General features: G+C 51.8%; 1 protein-coding gene across 1 annotated transcript; it reads left to right on the forward strand.

Annotated features, from left to right (window-relative positions):
* Nucleotides 1-521: 521 nt before the first annotated feature.
* ADCY9 (adenylate cyclase 9) lies at nt 522-14,819 on the forward strand. The gene is given in 11 exon segments (XM_070760245.1): nt 522-656; nt 659-2,123; nt 3,719-3,891; nt 4,534-4,638; nt 6,017-6,234; nt 7,279-7,381; nt 8,696-8,904; nt 9,206-9,365; nt 9,934-10,082; nt 10,346-10,387; nt 11,034-14,819. Coding segments are annotated over 11 exon segments (3,927 nt in total). The 3' UTR covers nt 12,202-14,819.
* Nucleotides 14,820-15,285: the final 466 nt, after the last annotated feature.

Consider the following 15,285-nt stretch of genomic DNA (forward strand, 5'->3'; position numbering starts at 1 on the left):
TGGAAGCCGCTTTCAGGAAGTGGCTAGACCACAGTGAGGCTCCGCGGGGCGGCTCTGGCTCCCCGGCCTTGGAGGGCTGAGAGGAGCCCCCAGCCCCGCCCGCCCGCCCCCGCCCGCAGCCAGCAAGGGCCGCGCCCCCGCACCGCCGCCAGAGGGCGCGGGGCCTCCTAAGGGCCCTTTTAAGGCGCGCCGGGGACGGCGAGAGCTGCGCGTGCGCATCCCGCGCTCCCGGCCGCATCCCGCACCGTGCGCAGGCGCTCCTCGTCCCGCGCGTCAGTGACAGCAGCCTCGGCGCCGCCGCCGCCCCTCCCCCTCTCCGACGCGGCCCGTGAGGCGTTTCCAGTCAGGAGGCGGCGGAGGCGGGGAGCAGCCGGGCGGGGGGCTCCGGCGCGGCGCCATGCGGCAGAGCCCGGCGCGGCCCGGCCGGAGCAGCGGGAGCAGCCGGGGCCCGAGCGGCGTCGGGGGCGTCGGGGGCCTGGGCTGAGCAGCGGCCTCCGGGGCGAGGGGGCCGAGGCGGGGCCATGGGGGAGGCGGGCGGGGAGGGGCCCCCGCCGCGTGGCACCGAGGTGAGCGTGGCCGGGGGCGGCGGGCGGGCGGCGGTGCGGCTGCAGGCGGGGGGGGCGCCGGGGGGGGCGGGGGCGCCGGGGGGGCGCCGGGGGAGCGGGGGGCGGCGCTGGGCCCGGGCCTGGGGCTGGGGCTGGGGGCCGGCCGGGCGCCGCAGCTGTTCGAGCGCGCCTCCCCGCGTTGGTGGGACCCGCGCTTCGACTCGAGCAACCTGGAGCAGGCGTGTGGCGAGCGCCGCTTCCCGCAGACCCGGCGCCGCCTCCGCTACGCGCTGGGCTACCTGGGGGCGTCGGCGCTGCTGTGGGGGGCGCTGCTGTGCCGGGGGGGCGGGGGCGGGGCGGGGGCGGCGGTGGGGGCGGGCGTGGGGGCGGTGGGCTTGGCGGGCGCCTGCCTGGCCGCGCTGCTCTTCACCTTCACGGGCGCCTACGGGCGGCACCGGGCGGGCTGGTCGCGGGCGCTGGCGCTGCTGGTGCTGGCCCTGCCGCTGGCCGCCCAGCTGCCCCCCCGGCCCTGCCTGTCGCCCGTGGGCCGCTTCTCGCTCTGCGTGGCGGCGCTGCTGCTGCTCTACGCGGTGCCGCCCCTGCCGCTGCACCTGAGCCTGTTGCTGGGCGTGGCGGGCTCGGCGCTCTTCGAGGGGCTGGGCGAGGGGCTCTGGTGGGGGGGCGGCGGCGGTGGCTCGGCCCCCTGGGAGCTGCTGCTGGGCAAGGCCCTTCTGCACCTGTGCATCCACGCCACGGGCGCCCATCTCTTCATCCTGTCGGAGGTGCGCTCGCGGAGCACCTTCCTCAAGGTGGGCCAGTCCATCATGCACGGGAAGGACCTGGAGGTGGAGAAGGCCCTGAAGGAGCGCATGATCCACTCGGTCATGCCCAGGGTCATTGCGGACGACCTGATGCGGCCGGGGGACGAGGAGAGCGAGAGCGCCTCCTCCTCCTCGGTCAAGCGCCACTCCGCCTCCAGCCCCAAGAGCCGGAAGAAGAAGCCCTCCCTCCAGAAGGCCCCCATCGTCTTCCGGCCCTTCAAGATGCAGCAGATCGAACAGGTCAGCATTTTGTTTGCCGATATCGTCGGCTTCACCAAAATGAGCGCCAACAAATCTGCGCATGCCCTGGTGGGGCTCCTGAACGACCTCTTTGGCCGCTTTGACCGCCTCTGCGAGGACACCAAGTGCGAGAAGATCAGCACTCTGGGCGACTGCTACTACTGCGTGGCCGGCTGTCCCGAGCCCCGAGCGGACCACGCCTACTGCTGCATCGAGATGGGCCTGGGCATGATCGCGGCCATCGAGCAGTTCTGCCAAGAGAAGAAAGAGATGGTCAACATGAGGGTCGGCGTGCACACCGGGACGGTCCTCTGCGGCATCCTGGGAATGAGGCGGTTTAAGTTCGACGTCTGGTCCAACGATGTCAATTTAGCTAACCTAATGGAACAACTGGGCGTCGCTGGGAAGGTCCATATTTCAGAGGCGACTGCAAAATACTTGGATGATCGCTACGCAATGGAGGATGGAAAAGTGACCGAGCGCCTGGGCCAGAGCGTGGTAGCAGACCAGCTGAAAGGTATTGCGTTGGTGCCTGTGAATAAGTGGACTGGTTTTGGTAGTTAGCCTTTGCCTTCTCTTGTTGGTTTGTTTGTTTGACTTGTAAACGTTGTGGTTGTGCCCTTCCTGGTTCTTTGAAGAGATATTAAAGAGATATTAAAGATGAAGGAGACGCATTGTAGCTGCAGAGTCTTTTGGTTTCCAAGTGGAATTTTAATTAATTTACTATTGTATAGTTTGTGACGTGTGATTTAGCACTAAAATGTACAGTTCCGTAATAAATATATACTTTTATTGCTATGCAGATAAGTCGCATGATGTTTGGTAAAAAGAAATGATCATTTTGTAAGAGAAAAAAGGAACCCTACAGTTATTATGGAGAGCTCGTCCATAAGGTAGTTGAGCAAGGAAAAGAACTGCTTTTGATCCCGGATTTTTGGGAAACATTTTTTAGGATTCTATGAGTGTTGTAAACAGCTAGAAATTTATTTATTTATTCCATTTTTATGCTGCCCTTCTCCTTAGACTCAGGGCGGCTTACCATAAGTTAGCAATAGCACTTTTTAAAAACAGAGCTAGAATATTGCCCCCACAGTCCGGGTCCTCATTTGACCCACCTCGGAAGGATGGAAGGCTGAGTCAACCCTGAGCCAGTGATGAGATTTGAACCGCTGACCTACAGATCTACAGTCAGCTTCAGTGGCCTGCAGTACTGCACTCTACCTGCTGCGCCAGCCCGGCTCTCTAAATGGGTATTTAGTTCACAGATTTTTTTATTCTGCTGACCATAAACCAACGTCTAGCTGTTTATTATCATTGTTTATTAATGTTACAGATCAGGATTAGTAAAGGCACCTTAAATAAAAGGAAAGCGCTGGATATTGAGATAAATGTGAGTAGCGGATGTGGCTGGAGTAAAAGATGCTGTAAAGTGGACAGAACCCAGTCTTTTTTCCGCCACCAGGCCCTTCCCCCACCCTTTGGGAAAAGCTGCGGATGTCATAAATTTAGATTTCAGTAAAAGGCATCAGACAGAGCACAAGGCAGCCGACTGCTTGACAAGAGGACAGTGTGGGGCTGGTTTGCAATCGGCTGCCCCCCCCAACTCGGCCGGCGGTCTTTACAGAACCAGAATCGGTGTGGCAGAGGGAAGCATGGAGCAGGGTTCCTTCTTGGGCCCAGTGCTCTTTGGGGTCTTCAGAAATGACCCAGATGACACAGCTGTCCCCTCATCTTGTCTTTTAAGTCTTTGGGAAATTAATGTTCACAGTGACACTAAATCAGAGGGCTAAGTAAAACCAAAGTATTTAGAAATTCAAGAATACAGCTGGGTTATATTTCACAATCTTTTTTTTTAAAAAAAGAAAATAGTAAAATAGCCAATGAGAAATAAATGACTACGTAGTAGCTAGCCAAGCCATTTATAAAATGCAGATTTGTTGCTAAAAAGTGGATCTGGCTGTTTCCAAAGGCTGCGGTGGCCAGGGCTGCAGGGGGGCCGGCCATCTGTGGGAAGCAACCTTTGCAGATGGGAAGCCTGCAGGTCAGCTGGGGGAAGAACAGCACAGAGGGAGAACAACCACAGATGATGCCTTAACTGTCCTTTTCCTGTAGGTTTGAAAACATACTTGATCTCGGGCTTGAAGAAGAAGGTGACTCGCTGCAGCTGTTCGGAGACGCCGCTGCTTCCAGGCCTAGAAGCAGGCGATGGGAGCCGGTCAGAGGGAGCCTCCTCCGAGAACGTGGACGGTTTAGCAAAAACATTCAATTACCTGGAAAAAAACAAGGTTCGACAGATGCAAATTCTGTACATTTCTGTGGATTTGTTTCTAGAAACCTACCCAAGCTTGGAGCTTATACCTGCCCTTACTGGTCTTCTCTCTAAGGAGGCAAATCGTAAAGGCCGCTCCTTTTTGCTCTGGATTAGGAGTTGGCCGTGTGAGGCTTAGGAGCCCTTGTGTGGTTAGTCGCAGAAGTTGAAAAATGCTCACGTTCTGAGCACTTCTGCGAAAGAGGCAGCAACGGTTGGCACAAAGGGGCAAGAATCGTGGTCGCCAGCCGTTGGCAAAGGGTGTAGAAGAGCAGTTGTTCAAAAAACCAGGCATTTGGTTTTCTAACATATATAGAAATTGTATATATGTATAGAAAGAAATAATATTGATTTCATCTATTGATATGTGCAAATCAGGTTGAGATGTGAGATGGGGAAGAGACAGCTGCTAAATGTTGTGTCTTCTCGTGTGCACGATAACTTCTTGCCGTGCCCACGTGCGGTCATTTTATTCTGAAACATTTAAGGGAAGAAAAATGTCGCGTGCAGACTAGATATCCCCCGAGGAGTTGCACAAAGTATGTGCCCCTTTGAAGAGCATGCAGGCCGTGGGTGGAAGGAGGCATTCGCCCTACAGTGTGCTTCTTTGTTGTTGCAGTTCTGCCACTCGTGCAGTGTCGTTTTTTCCCCCGGCTGTGCCGTGAGTGCGGAAGAAGGGACAATTCAAAATGGATGCCAGGATGACCATAAGACCAGCACAAAGGTAACCTGTTCTCAAGGCAGCTTCTTCTCCTCATCCATCCATGGCACAGAAGCTGAGGCAGGTCGGTCATGAAACGATGAGACAGACTCGAGTAGGGGCCAAGCGGAGCCTCCGAGGGAGGGGGCCTTCAAGCGCTTGCCCAGGGGTCCTGGATGGTTCCAAGCCCGTTTCTGATTCAGATGGAGGAGATTTGTCCCTAGGATGAGCTGAAGAGCTGGGTGTTTTTAGAAATTCCCTTTGCTGTCTTGTATACAGGCATGGGGGAACTGAAACATCTCCCCCTGGGCATGTTTAATTTATATATGGTATGCTTGTGTGTATGTCTGTTAGTATATGGGGTCTTTCTTAAATCTTTAAATATTTTAAATTGTCAGATTATTTATGATTTGTTTCCACGTGTTGTGAGCCGCCCCGAGTCTTCGGAAAAGGGCGGCATACAAATCTAAGTAATAAATAATAATAAATAAATACGTTTTCTTTCCCCTTCCTGTTGGATTAGGCTACTGGAATTCCTTTGGTTTTCATTTTTCAATACTGGACAGGAATTCTAAGGATTTTTTTTAAAGAGTTGGAACTTCAGCCCTTAGTAATATGGCTATTTTAAGTTCCTAAATGTTTTAGCTTGAAACCCTGAAAATATCAATAAATAGTATTTTATGTAATTTTGGCTTAAAATGCATTTTCTGTAGCTTTTAAAGAAACGTTAGCATTTGCCTTTTCTAAAGATGGTTCCCTGAACGTGAAGAGCGCAAAGAGAAAGCTCAGCCCTTCTGGTCTGCCCTGATTGGAGGGAGCCATGAAAATGGACCCAGGGATGCGTATCTCACGTCAGCCCACCTGGCGATGATTCGTGACATGATACAATTCTTTCTGCTGTTGCTAATTTAATCAAGTTTGTTAAAAGAAGATCCTTAATGTCTAAAGTAACATCCTTAGATGCTTGGTAAATCCACAGGAACTGAATTTAAACCTGCCTGAGACTAGATGGGCCAGGAGGTCTTTTTCCGCCATCCATCTTCTAGGTTTCTATGTTAATAATCTATCGGCTTTACATTAGCCACCCTGAGTCTTCGAGAAGGGTGGCATACAAATCTAAGTAGTAGTAAAAATAATAATAATAATAACAACAACAACAACTGACTGGTGATGAAATACGAAATCCAGCATAGTGATCTCGTTTGCTGTGTTGTATTGACATAATAATAATAATAATAATAATAATAATAATAATAATAATAATAATAATATGGGGGGTTTTTTTGTGCCACTTGCTGTTTTATACATTCAAAAATATAACAATCTTTTGAACAGAGATGGTTTTTCTACCACAATATACTTGTAGATACAGGCACGTATAATCCTTTTGTGTCTCGCTCAGAGTCCTGGGGGAGGCAGCCCAAAGTCTCGGAATGGACTTCTAAGCCCCCCGCAAGAGGAGAAACTGAGCAACAGCCAAACCTCCCTTTACGAAATGCTGCAAGAAAAGGGGAGGTGGGTTGGAGCAAGCTTGGATCACTCGGCTCTTCTGCCACTGCGGTTCAAAACCATCAGAGAAAAAACAGACGCTCACTTTGTGGATGTCATTAAAGAAGACAGGTGAGGCAAAGCCCTTCTCATCTCTGGGCCTCCACAAGGATCAGCCAATTGGGGGGGAATGGAGTGGGTCAGGGCCCCCCCCCGCCTGTGTGCCATCTGCTCAGCCCCCTCCCCTGGCTTAGCGCTTCCTGCGGAATAGGAAATTGGGATGGACCAAGGGGGCTTGATTCGCTGGCTTTTAATCAGCGTTTTCTTTTATCAATCTACTTCTCTTTAAATCTGCACTGGGTCCAGGAAGGTTGTTAACCTGCAGCCTGTGAACAGAGGTGCTGCCATTTATCAGCTAATCTTCCCCCTTCTTCTTCTTCTTCCTTTTTGACACATGCATGATGAATGCCCCTTTCCTGAGGCCTGGTGGGGTGCAGGGCCTCAGCCTATGAACAGGAGGCCAACTGGTCATGCGTCCCTTGGTCAAGGTGCAACAACAGGGAGACCTCTGGCCCTGGCAGTGGGTTTTCTCCTGATTTAATGGGGGTCTCCTTTACGCAGTTTTTTCTATGTTGACAGATAAAAGAGGGGCTGAAATGCTTGGAAGAGGTCATTTCTGGGGGGGGGGTTTCCCCCCCAACGAGCTGCTGACTGTTCTAATTCCTCTGGGCTGAGGATGAATGATGGGTTTGCAACATTCGGGGGAGGCGTTTGTGGTCTCCGTTCTTTGTTAAGAAGTTTATGGCAGTGGGGAGGTGAGAAGTGGGAGCCGGTGGAATGACCTTGGTCCAGCTGTTTCCTCATAGTGCTAGGAAGTCGGTATTGGAAAAGTGGGTGGGCAATGTCGAGAGCATCATGACAGGGACTTGTCCAGGCAGCCCCTGAGAATCAGACACGGTGGAGCAGAGGGAAGAGTGCAGTGCAGTTGACCGAGGTCCAGTTATTATCAGTTAAGCAGCGATTCCTTTTTATCTGAAGAGTTAATGCAGCCCTCCCCTTTCCCCAAGCCCCATTAAGGATGGGCTGACCATTAGAGAGGCCGTGTCAAAGGGGGGCGGCCAACCATTGTTTCTTTGCTGGAGAATAAACTTTCCTAAAATGAATCTTTTCCCTCAGCTTGATGAAAGACTATTTTTTTAAGCCGCCCATTAACAAGTTGAGCCTGAACTTCCTTGAACGTGACTTGGAGACGGCCTACCGGAGCAGCTACCAAGAAGAGGTAAGGGGGTTTTGTTTTGTTTTTTGGGGGGGGGATCAGACACCTGCATGCTGATAGTATCTGATGAACATCGTAATAAAATGCCAAAACAATTTACAGCATGTTTAACGGTTTAAATGTCGACTGGAGAGAGACCTGTAATTGAGATGCTGCCAGTTTTTGACACTGATCTTCCCTCTTTTTAAAAGAAGAAGCTTGGTTGGCTGTTTGGCAGTTACTTTTGATTTGGGCTTTGTTTTAAGTAATTTCAAGTGTCTTTCTGCTTTTGTCCTTGATGAATGCGAAGCTGAAATTGCAGCATATCAATCAGGCTCCTCTAGAATCTCCAAGGTGGAACATGTAAAACCTGTTTTGATAAACTACGTTGGCTTGATGCTAAATTTAAAAAGCTTGCTTTTATTTGTAAACCTTCACACTTTTCCTACTTGAACCGTATAAATTAACAAATGAAACTTGTTTTCTCTTCTAGCATTTTGCTGCTTTTATTTAAATAGGTATATGAAATTCTGGCAACGTATCTGATAAAGTATTTGCTTTTATTCACGTATTATACCCTCTTACCTTTTCCAGGGGACATACTACCCTTCAGGCCACTAAACTTCACATATAAATTTTGGCTCAAATTTGCAAACTTCCCCAAGAATATTTTAATTGATTATTTTACAGACTCTTGTCTTGGAAACAGCCCTGTTGCCACTGCTTTAACCTTCACTCCTGTATCGCTCCTTCCCTTGTGTGTCTATATTCTGCGGAGCCTGCAGAGAGGGGCGGCATACAAATCTAAATAATAAATAAATAAAATAATAAATATTCACCAAGTCAGCTTTCTTCCCCGTCGTTCCATACAGGATGGGCAAAGGTGCACTGTTTGCACACAAAGATAATTGAAAGAGAGACGGTTAAAATCGGGGTTTATAGACTGGAAAGTCTGGTTATAAACTGAGACATCCCTCAGCTATCCGAAGTAACAAACTTTTGTAATAACCTCGTATCAAGGAGAAGTTATGACGGTCAGCTTTTTCCTAAAGTGGTTTGAGAATAATTTCCTCTTCAGAATCTAGGTTGGGTTTGTTGACCTCACTTTTGCTGATTGTATTCATTCTGATTGTGAAAACTGCTGGTGTATTTTAGCACTTGTCTTTCTAAAGTAGAGGGCAGAGAGCCTGGGTGAAGAGTGGAGGTCATCTCTGGATCAGGTTCTGAAACCACAGCGGGGAAAGTGTAGAGTCAGGCGGCTGCATTGCCCTGCTTGGCCCTGGGCTCTGAAGAAGCCCCTGTGTGGCCAGACCGCTCTGATCTCCTCGCTCTCCCCAGGTCATTAAGAAAGTGCCCGTGAAGACCTTCGCTAGCGCCACCTTCAGTTCCCTCCTGGACGTCTGCCTGTCCGCCACCGTCTTCCTCATCCTCTCCGTCGCTTGTTTCCTGAAACACGGCGTGGCAGCCTCTCCGCCCCCTCCTGCAGCCGTGGCTGTGGCAGTCGTGGCCGTCCTGCTCGAAGGGGTCTCTCTTACCGTCTCCATCAGGTGAGCCCCAAGGGCTGCGCCAGTCCCCCCTCCCTCGAGATCAGCGTCCCCTTGTTGGATGCAGGTGGCAGCAAACGCTCCCCCCCCCCCCGGCCCTCGTGCAATGGAGAGCAGTCCCGCCCGCCCCCCCCCGCACCCCTCCACTTGTCAAGAAGCTGGAGCTGGCTGTGGATGCCCAGGCCCCTCCCTCGGGTCCCTCTTTCTTGCCTGATGTTGGCAGGGCGGGAGCCCCGTGGCCACTGATGGGCCCTGGTGGGGGAGGGGCGAGGAGAGCTCAGCCGCTGCCCTCTGCGATTTCCAGGATGGCCTTCTGCCTGGAGGACATGATGGGCTGCACCCGGCAACTCTTGGAAGTGATTGCTGGCTGGCTGCCCAGACACTTCATCGGAGCCGTTCTGATCTCCCTGCCGGCCCTTGCGGTCTTCTCACACTTCACCTCCGAGTTTGGAACCAACCTCCACGTGCGTTTGTTTGGTGGGCAAGCCGAGCGCCCGGGGGGGGAGAGGGCACCGGGGCGGGTGGGTGGTCTTTTCCCCTCCGTTCGGTCATTGGACTCTTTGGACCTAAATGCCAAATCACACGCAGAGGCTTCTTGTCCAGGAGAGGAAGTGGGGCAGCTGGAAGGGGCAGTGGCCCCCTTTGCCCATCCCAGACCACTAGCTCAGTCCCCAAGGGCTCCAGTGCTCAGCCTGAGCTTTGCTACAGGAGCCTAGAGGAGAAGGGGGGGGGGGGCGCCACGGGTTGCAGTTCACCCAAATCACCCCCATTGGTCCGTCTGCAATTCTGTCCAAGAAGCCCATGGACTCTGATTCAGACTGACCGGTGATACTTTGGCCTAGGCACCCGTTTCCCTCCTCCCTGCTGGTCACCAGATTTTCTGTGCCAGGTACAGAAGTGGACAGACTTTAAACGCAGCTTTAGTCAAGTCCATGGGGGATGAAAAATTCTGCTCCAGTCTTGTCACTCATTTTAACTTGGGAAGTTTTGGCTCTAATTTCCTCCTCTGTTCTCATATTTCTTTTGTTGCAGTCCACCATGTTTATGTGTTCTGCAGTTCTCATCACCATAGTCCAGTACTGTAACTTTTGCCAGCTCAGCTCCTGGATGAGGTCCTCTTTGGCCACCCTGGTTGGAGGGGTCCTCCTCCTCCTCCTCTACGTGTCCTGGTGTCCTGACAGGTGAGCCAAGGCGAACCCGCTGTGTCCAGGGAAGGTCCCGGGATGCTGGAATGAAGCCGGCTTGCTTCAAGAGAAGGGCCACAATTGTTGCCAGTTTTGCCCGAGAGTGTGGCTAAGCAGTGAGGGGGCTGGGGTGGGCATGCATCACAGGGATTAGCCACTTAGTCCTACTTTGTGACTGCAGTGGTGCCACGTAGTTGCCCTTCTTTAGGTCCAGACTGTTGGTTTGTTGGTAATGTGAGACCCTTCTGTTTCTGCTGCAGCTTCTTGGAGGATTCAAACCTTGTTTCATCGAGGAACCTAAGGTAGGTTTTTAACAGCTGTTGGACTTTATTGCGTCTCAGCCTCCAGAATAGAAGTTGTGACCAAAATGAAAAAGATTGTGAAGAGGCTAAAATTTAGATTGTGAGCCACAGCTTTCCTTTCTGTAAATCTCGGAATATTCTTAAGTTCTGAAGCAGTGAGATGGATAATTTCCAAGCACAATATTTTAATAGAGCAATAACATTATAAAGCCAGGTGCTGTTCAGGTGTCATGCCAATATATTCACAAATCTCTCACTTGCAGAAGGGCCAGATGTGTCACTTCTGTTAACTGCTAAGAGAGAAGCTGTGATGAGCTCAGCTGCTGATATGAATCAAGATGGGCATCAAAATGGGATTTTCTTACACCGAGTACATCGCTCATTTGATTTAAGGAAATTCTCCTTGGAGTTTGGCTCGGAAAATAAAGTTGCAACGGGCCCCTTACCCTAAGCCCACAAGCCCGGTGCCCCTTGCTCGGACTTTCAGCGCATCCCAGATTCATATCTGCCCTCTGTGCCAACACAGGGAGGCTTTCAAACTAGGTGATTGTAATGGTCAGCAGCACCCGTTTGAGACCCCCACCGGAAGGACCCGATGTCACCTTTAAAGCAGGCGTTCTGTTTTGTGTCTGTCCCCCCCCCCCAGCTCCATGGAGAACGCCTGCAACGGGTCAGCGTCGGAGGACTTCAGGAGGCCGGCGGACCTGATTGGCCTGGAAGTGGCCCTGGGCCTCTTTCTTCTCCTTGTCCTCGTTTGGTTCTTAAACCGGGAGTTTGAGGTGAGTTACCGTCTTCATTACCACGGAGATGTGGAGGCGGACCTCCACCGCACCAAGATCCAGAGCATGAGGGACCAGGCGGACTGGCTGCTGCGGAACATCATCCCCTACCACGTGGCGGAGCAGCTGAAGGTCTCCCAGAGCTACTCCAAGAACCACGACAGCGGGGGGGTGATCTTCGCCAGCATCGTGAACTTCAGCGAGTTCTACGAGGAGAACTACGAAGGCGGGAAGGAGTGCTACCGCGTGCTGAACGAGCTGATTGGAGACTTTGACGAACTGCTGGGCAAGGCCGATTACAGCAACATTGAAAAAATCAAGACCATCGGGGCGACCTACATGGCCGCCTCTGGGCTGAACACGTCCCACTGCCAGGACAGCGGCAGCCCCCACGCCCACCTGCAGACGCTCTTCGAATTTGCCAAAGAAATGATGCGCGTGGTGGACGACTTTAACAACAACATGCTGTGGTTCAATTTTAAGCTGAGGATCGGCTTCAACCACGGCCCCCTGACAGCCGGCGTCATTGGCACCACCAAGCTTTTGTACGACATCTGGGGGGACACCGTGAACATAGCCAGCAGGATGGACACCACGGGCGTCGAGTGCCGGATCCAGGTGAGCGAGGAGAGCTTCCGCATTCTTCACAAAATGGGCTATGACTTTGATTACCGTGGGACGGTCAACGTGAAGGGCAAAGGCCAAATGAAGACTTTCCTCTATCCCAAGTGCATGGACAGCGGGGTGGTGCCCCACCATCAGTTGTCCATCTCTCCGGACATTCGAGTCCAAGTGGATGGCAGCATTGGGCGGTCTCCCACTGATGAGATCACCAACTTGGTGCCTTCCGTACAGAACCTGGACAAGGTGCCCCCCCCCGACACAGAGCTCAAAGATTTGCTTCCCCGCTTCAAGAAGTTCCCCAAAGAATTGGTTAAATCAGGCAGCCGCCCTCCGTTCAGTGCAGCTGGCGAGGAGGCTGGGCCGGGGGAGGCCAACGAACTGACCAGACTAAACAGCTCCCAGAGTGTGTGACGACGGTGCCCCTGGATTCTTCCCAGCGAGCTGCCTGCGCTCTCTCCAACTGGCCTTCTCTCTCGCAGGGAGGGCCGACAGGGAGGGCCGGTTGTTATCCATTTCTTTGGGCCCCTGGAGAGGATCGTAGCCATGCCGGGCTCTGGCCCCTCTTCTCCCCTCCCCTTGGAAGGTTTGTTTCTTCCCGAGAAGAGCACCAAGTGCCTTCAGAGAGACTCTGCTGGGCTCCTCTGTGGCCTGAGGAGGAAGGAGCGGTACAGAGCGGGGACTGCAACGCATGGACAGGACAAGTGGTGGCTACTTTGTTTTTCTTTCTCATCCACAGCTTCCTTTGCACTTCCAAGCAGAGTGAATGAATAGGTGTGCGAGGGTGCATAGCACTCACACTTTATATGTCAACACGGACAGCTGCATGTTTGCCTACCTTCTGTGACCGACACTAGGAACTGCTGAAGGAGATGCCGGGGGCCAGAAGGGAAAGAAGCTCAACGTCCGTTTGCCCAAATCAGGTGTTAAAGTGCCCTTGTGCTTTCTGGAAGACCGGACTTGCCGTTTCCCAGCAAATCAGAAGTGGGCAGGCAGTGGGCAGCCTGTTCTTGCCCAGCCAGTTTTGGCCACGGTGTTTCCTCACTTTACCTTTGCCAATACAGGGGCCAGGTAGAAAGGGCTGATTGGCTCCTGCCCCTCTTTCCATCTTCTGCCTTGGGGGCCCTGCTGGCATAGTCCCTCAGCAGAATTGGCCCCGAAGGGGATGGACCACACCTCCCGTGGGATCCGCTCGTGCAGTATTTTGAGTCAGGGCTCTGTGTGTGTTGCAAGGTGTCAAAAGAGCCATGCAGCCTTTGGCTGAGGAAATGATTCTTTTATTTGACACAAGGTTTCGATTCCAGTATACTCGGGCGAAATACTGGTCCACCTAAAGAAAAGAAATCCAATCATAAATCTGTAAATCTGTAGGCAAAAATGAATAGGGACTTACCTACTTTCCCCCCCAAGCTCAGATAACCTGAAAATCAAAATGCTTTTAGGGTTAGGCAGACTTGGGTTACTTTAAACCTTTCACCACCACCAGAACCGATGACACTGTTCCCTCTTTGTGAATCAGCTGACTCCGTTAAAACTAGAGTATAGGCTTTTCCCACGCCAATTATTGGACGCACCCCAAGAATTTGTGGCCCAGTGAGCTTTCCTGTAGCTCATTCTGGAATCTACTCTCACAGCTGTGCCAAACATCACTGCAGTGTCTGCAAGGCCCTTTCGCAGCGTGGGCTGAAGGCGCAGTAACGCAGGCTGCCCTCCACGCTTTTCAGGGAGCGAAACAGGGCGCTGTGCTCAGCGAAGGCCAATTACAAGGGCAACCTGTTTTCCTGCCTATCACACTGCAGTTACATTCCTTAATATCATGATTAGGAATTGCCAGTGATGTACGTGGTAGGTGGTAGGAGTAGGCCGCCCTCTCTTGGATGCATCGTTTTGCCTCCCTTTCAGTCGAGCTTCCAGAAAAATCAGTGCCAATTTATATTCCCTATAAATGAATAGTCTGAGTTTACCCTTTGGATCCTAGTTTGTTGGGACGGTTATTTTTCCCTATGCTGACTGAATCACGCTAGATGCCAAGCCTCAGCCAAGTCTTGGAGAGGGAAAGAGCTTGGCCATTTTATGGTGCTAAGGTCTGTCTCTGTTTGTTCAGTCAGCAAAGTAACCTGAAAAATAAATTCTGCACAGAGTTGTGTCCCCCCTCTTGAAGGATACAGCACGCTGCCTTGAAGCTTTTATCCAGGGCAAAGAGGGCAGCTTGCTGGGCTAAGCCAGCTTGGGTCCCAGAAAGTGTTTCTTGCTGTGACCCAGTAACTGCTTCAGTCAATGTTAGTGACGCTAGAAAGGTCCAGAAGACAAGTTAAACACGCTCCCACAGACAATTTTCATTCTAAAAGATGTTCATGTTGCCACTATCTGCAGATAACTAGATGGAATAAGGCCCCCTTGGAAAATGGAGTAATGGTTGAGCATTTCAAACATAGCAAAACAGCAAGAAAAATTCTGAAAGACAGGTTTTGAGTCCATCATGGTAGTTCAGAATTTTTGGGTAAGTGCTTTATTAAATGCATATGTAAATAGTATGACTGCAATACTGTCTAGCGTCCCGTATTTTGGTTTGAATTTTTCTGGGATTAGAGAACTTGACAATATACAGTAGATGGAAATCGCAGGATAACAGAAGAAATACACCGATGGACTAACAAGCAGCAAATTCTTGAAGGGCAGGAGGGATGGGTGGGAGGGCAAGAGCAGCCAAGGCCTGGTGCCTTTTTGTAAGAAAACTCCTCAGCTTAGGCTTAAGGAGGCCTCAGGGCCTGGTGTGGGAGAGAGAGGGGGTGTGTGTTTTTTGGTACAGAAGAAGGCTAGGAAGGAGCTCTGCCTCTCTTTGCTGTAAGTGCAGTTTCATTGAAATTCTTGGCACTTCAGTCAAGTCAAGGAAGTGGGTCCCTGTTTGGGAGTGGGTCAAGAATGCCTTCTGCTGGCTGTAATCTCTTGATCAAAGTCTTTGCTTTCGTTTCCTCCTTGCCTGTCATCTGGGACTCTGGTTTTCTCCTTAATAAATCCCAGCAGGAATAAAAGTTTCTACTTTTTCTCCATCATTTGCACTCCTACAGAGCACCTGCTAGTTCTGAAGTGTGCAAGCCTCCCAATGATGCCTGTGGGGTGATGTTCCCATTTTACAGAAACAGTGCCCTTAGAAGAGGTCACGGGACGACTGACCTCTGTGAGAAGCCCCCAGCACTGGAGAATTTGAGGGCTGCCCAAATACACGTTGGTTCTTCCCTGCTGCTGCTGCCCCACCATAGCAGGGAGACGTGAGAAGCGAGAGACGGCAGATGCCCTTAATCTGGACGGGGCTGGTTGGCATCTTCTGTTTTAGGAGATTTCTGGGGCTGTTCTCATCTTAGCAATAGGCCCTGCCAGGTGCATTTTGTCCTGGGGAATAGGAAGTGGTGCATCTCCTCTGCCTCAGTCTTACGTCTGCCCTCAGCGTGCACAGGGGTGGATCCTTTGTTGCCTCCTGGGCTGAAATATTAGGGGATG

Source organism: Erythrolamprus reginae, chromosome 9, assembly GCF_031021105.1.
Source record: "Erythrolamprus reginae isolate rEryReg1 chromosome 9, rEryReg1.hap1, whole genome shotgun sequence".
NCBI classification, from domain to species: Eukaryota; Metazoa; Chordata; class Lepidosauria; order Squamata; family Dipsadidae; genus Erythrolamprus; species Erythrolamprus reginae.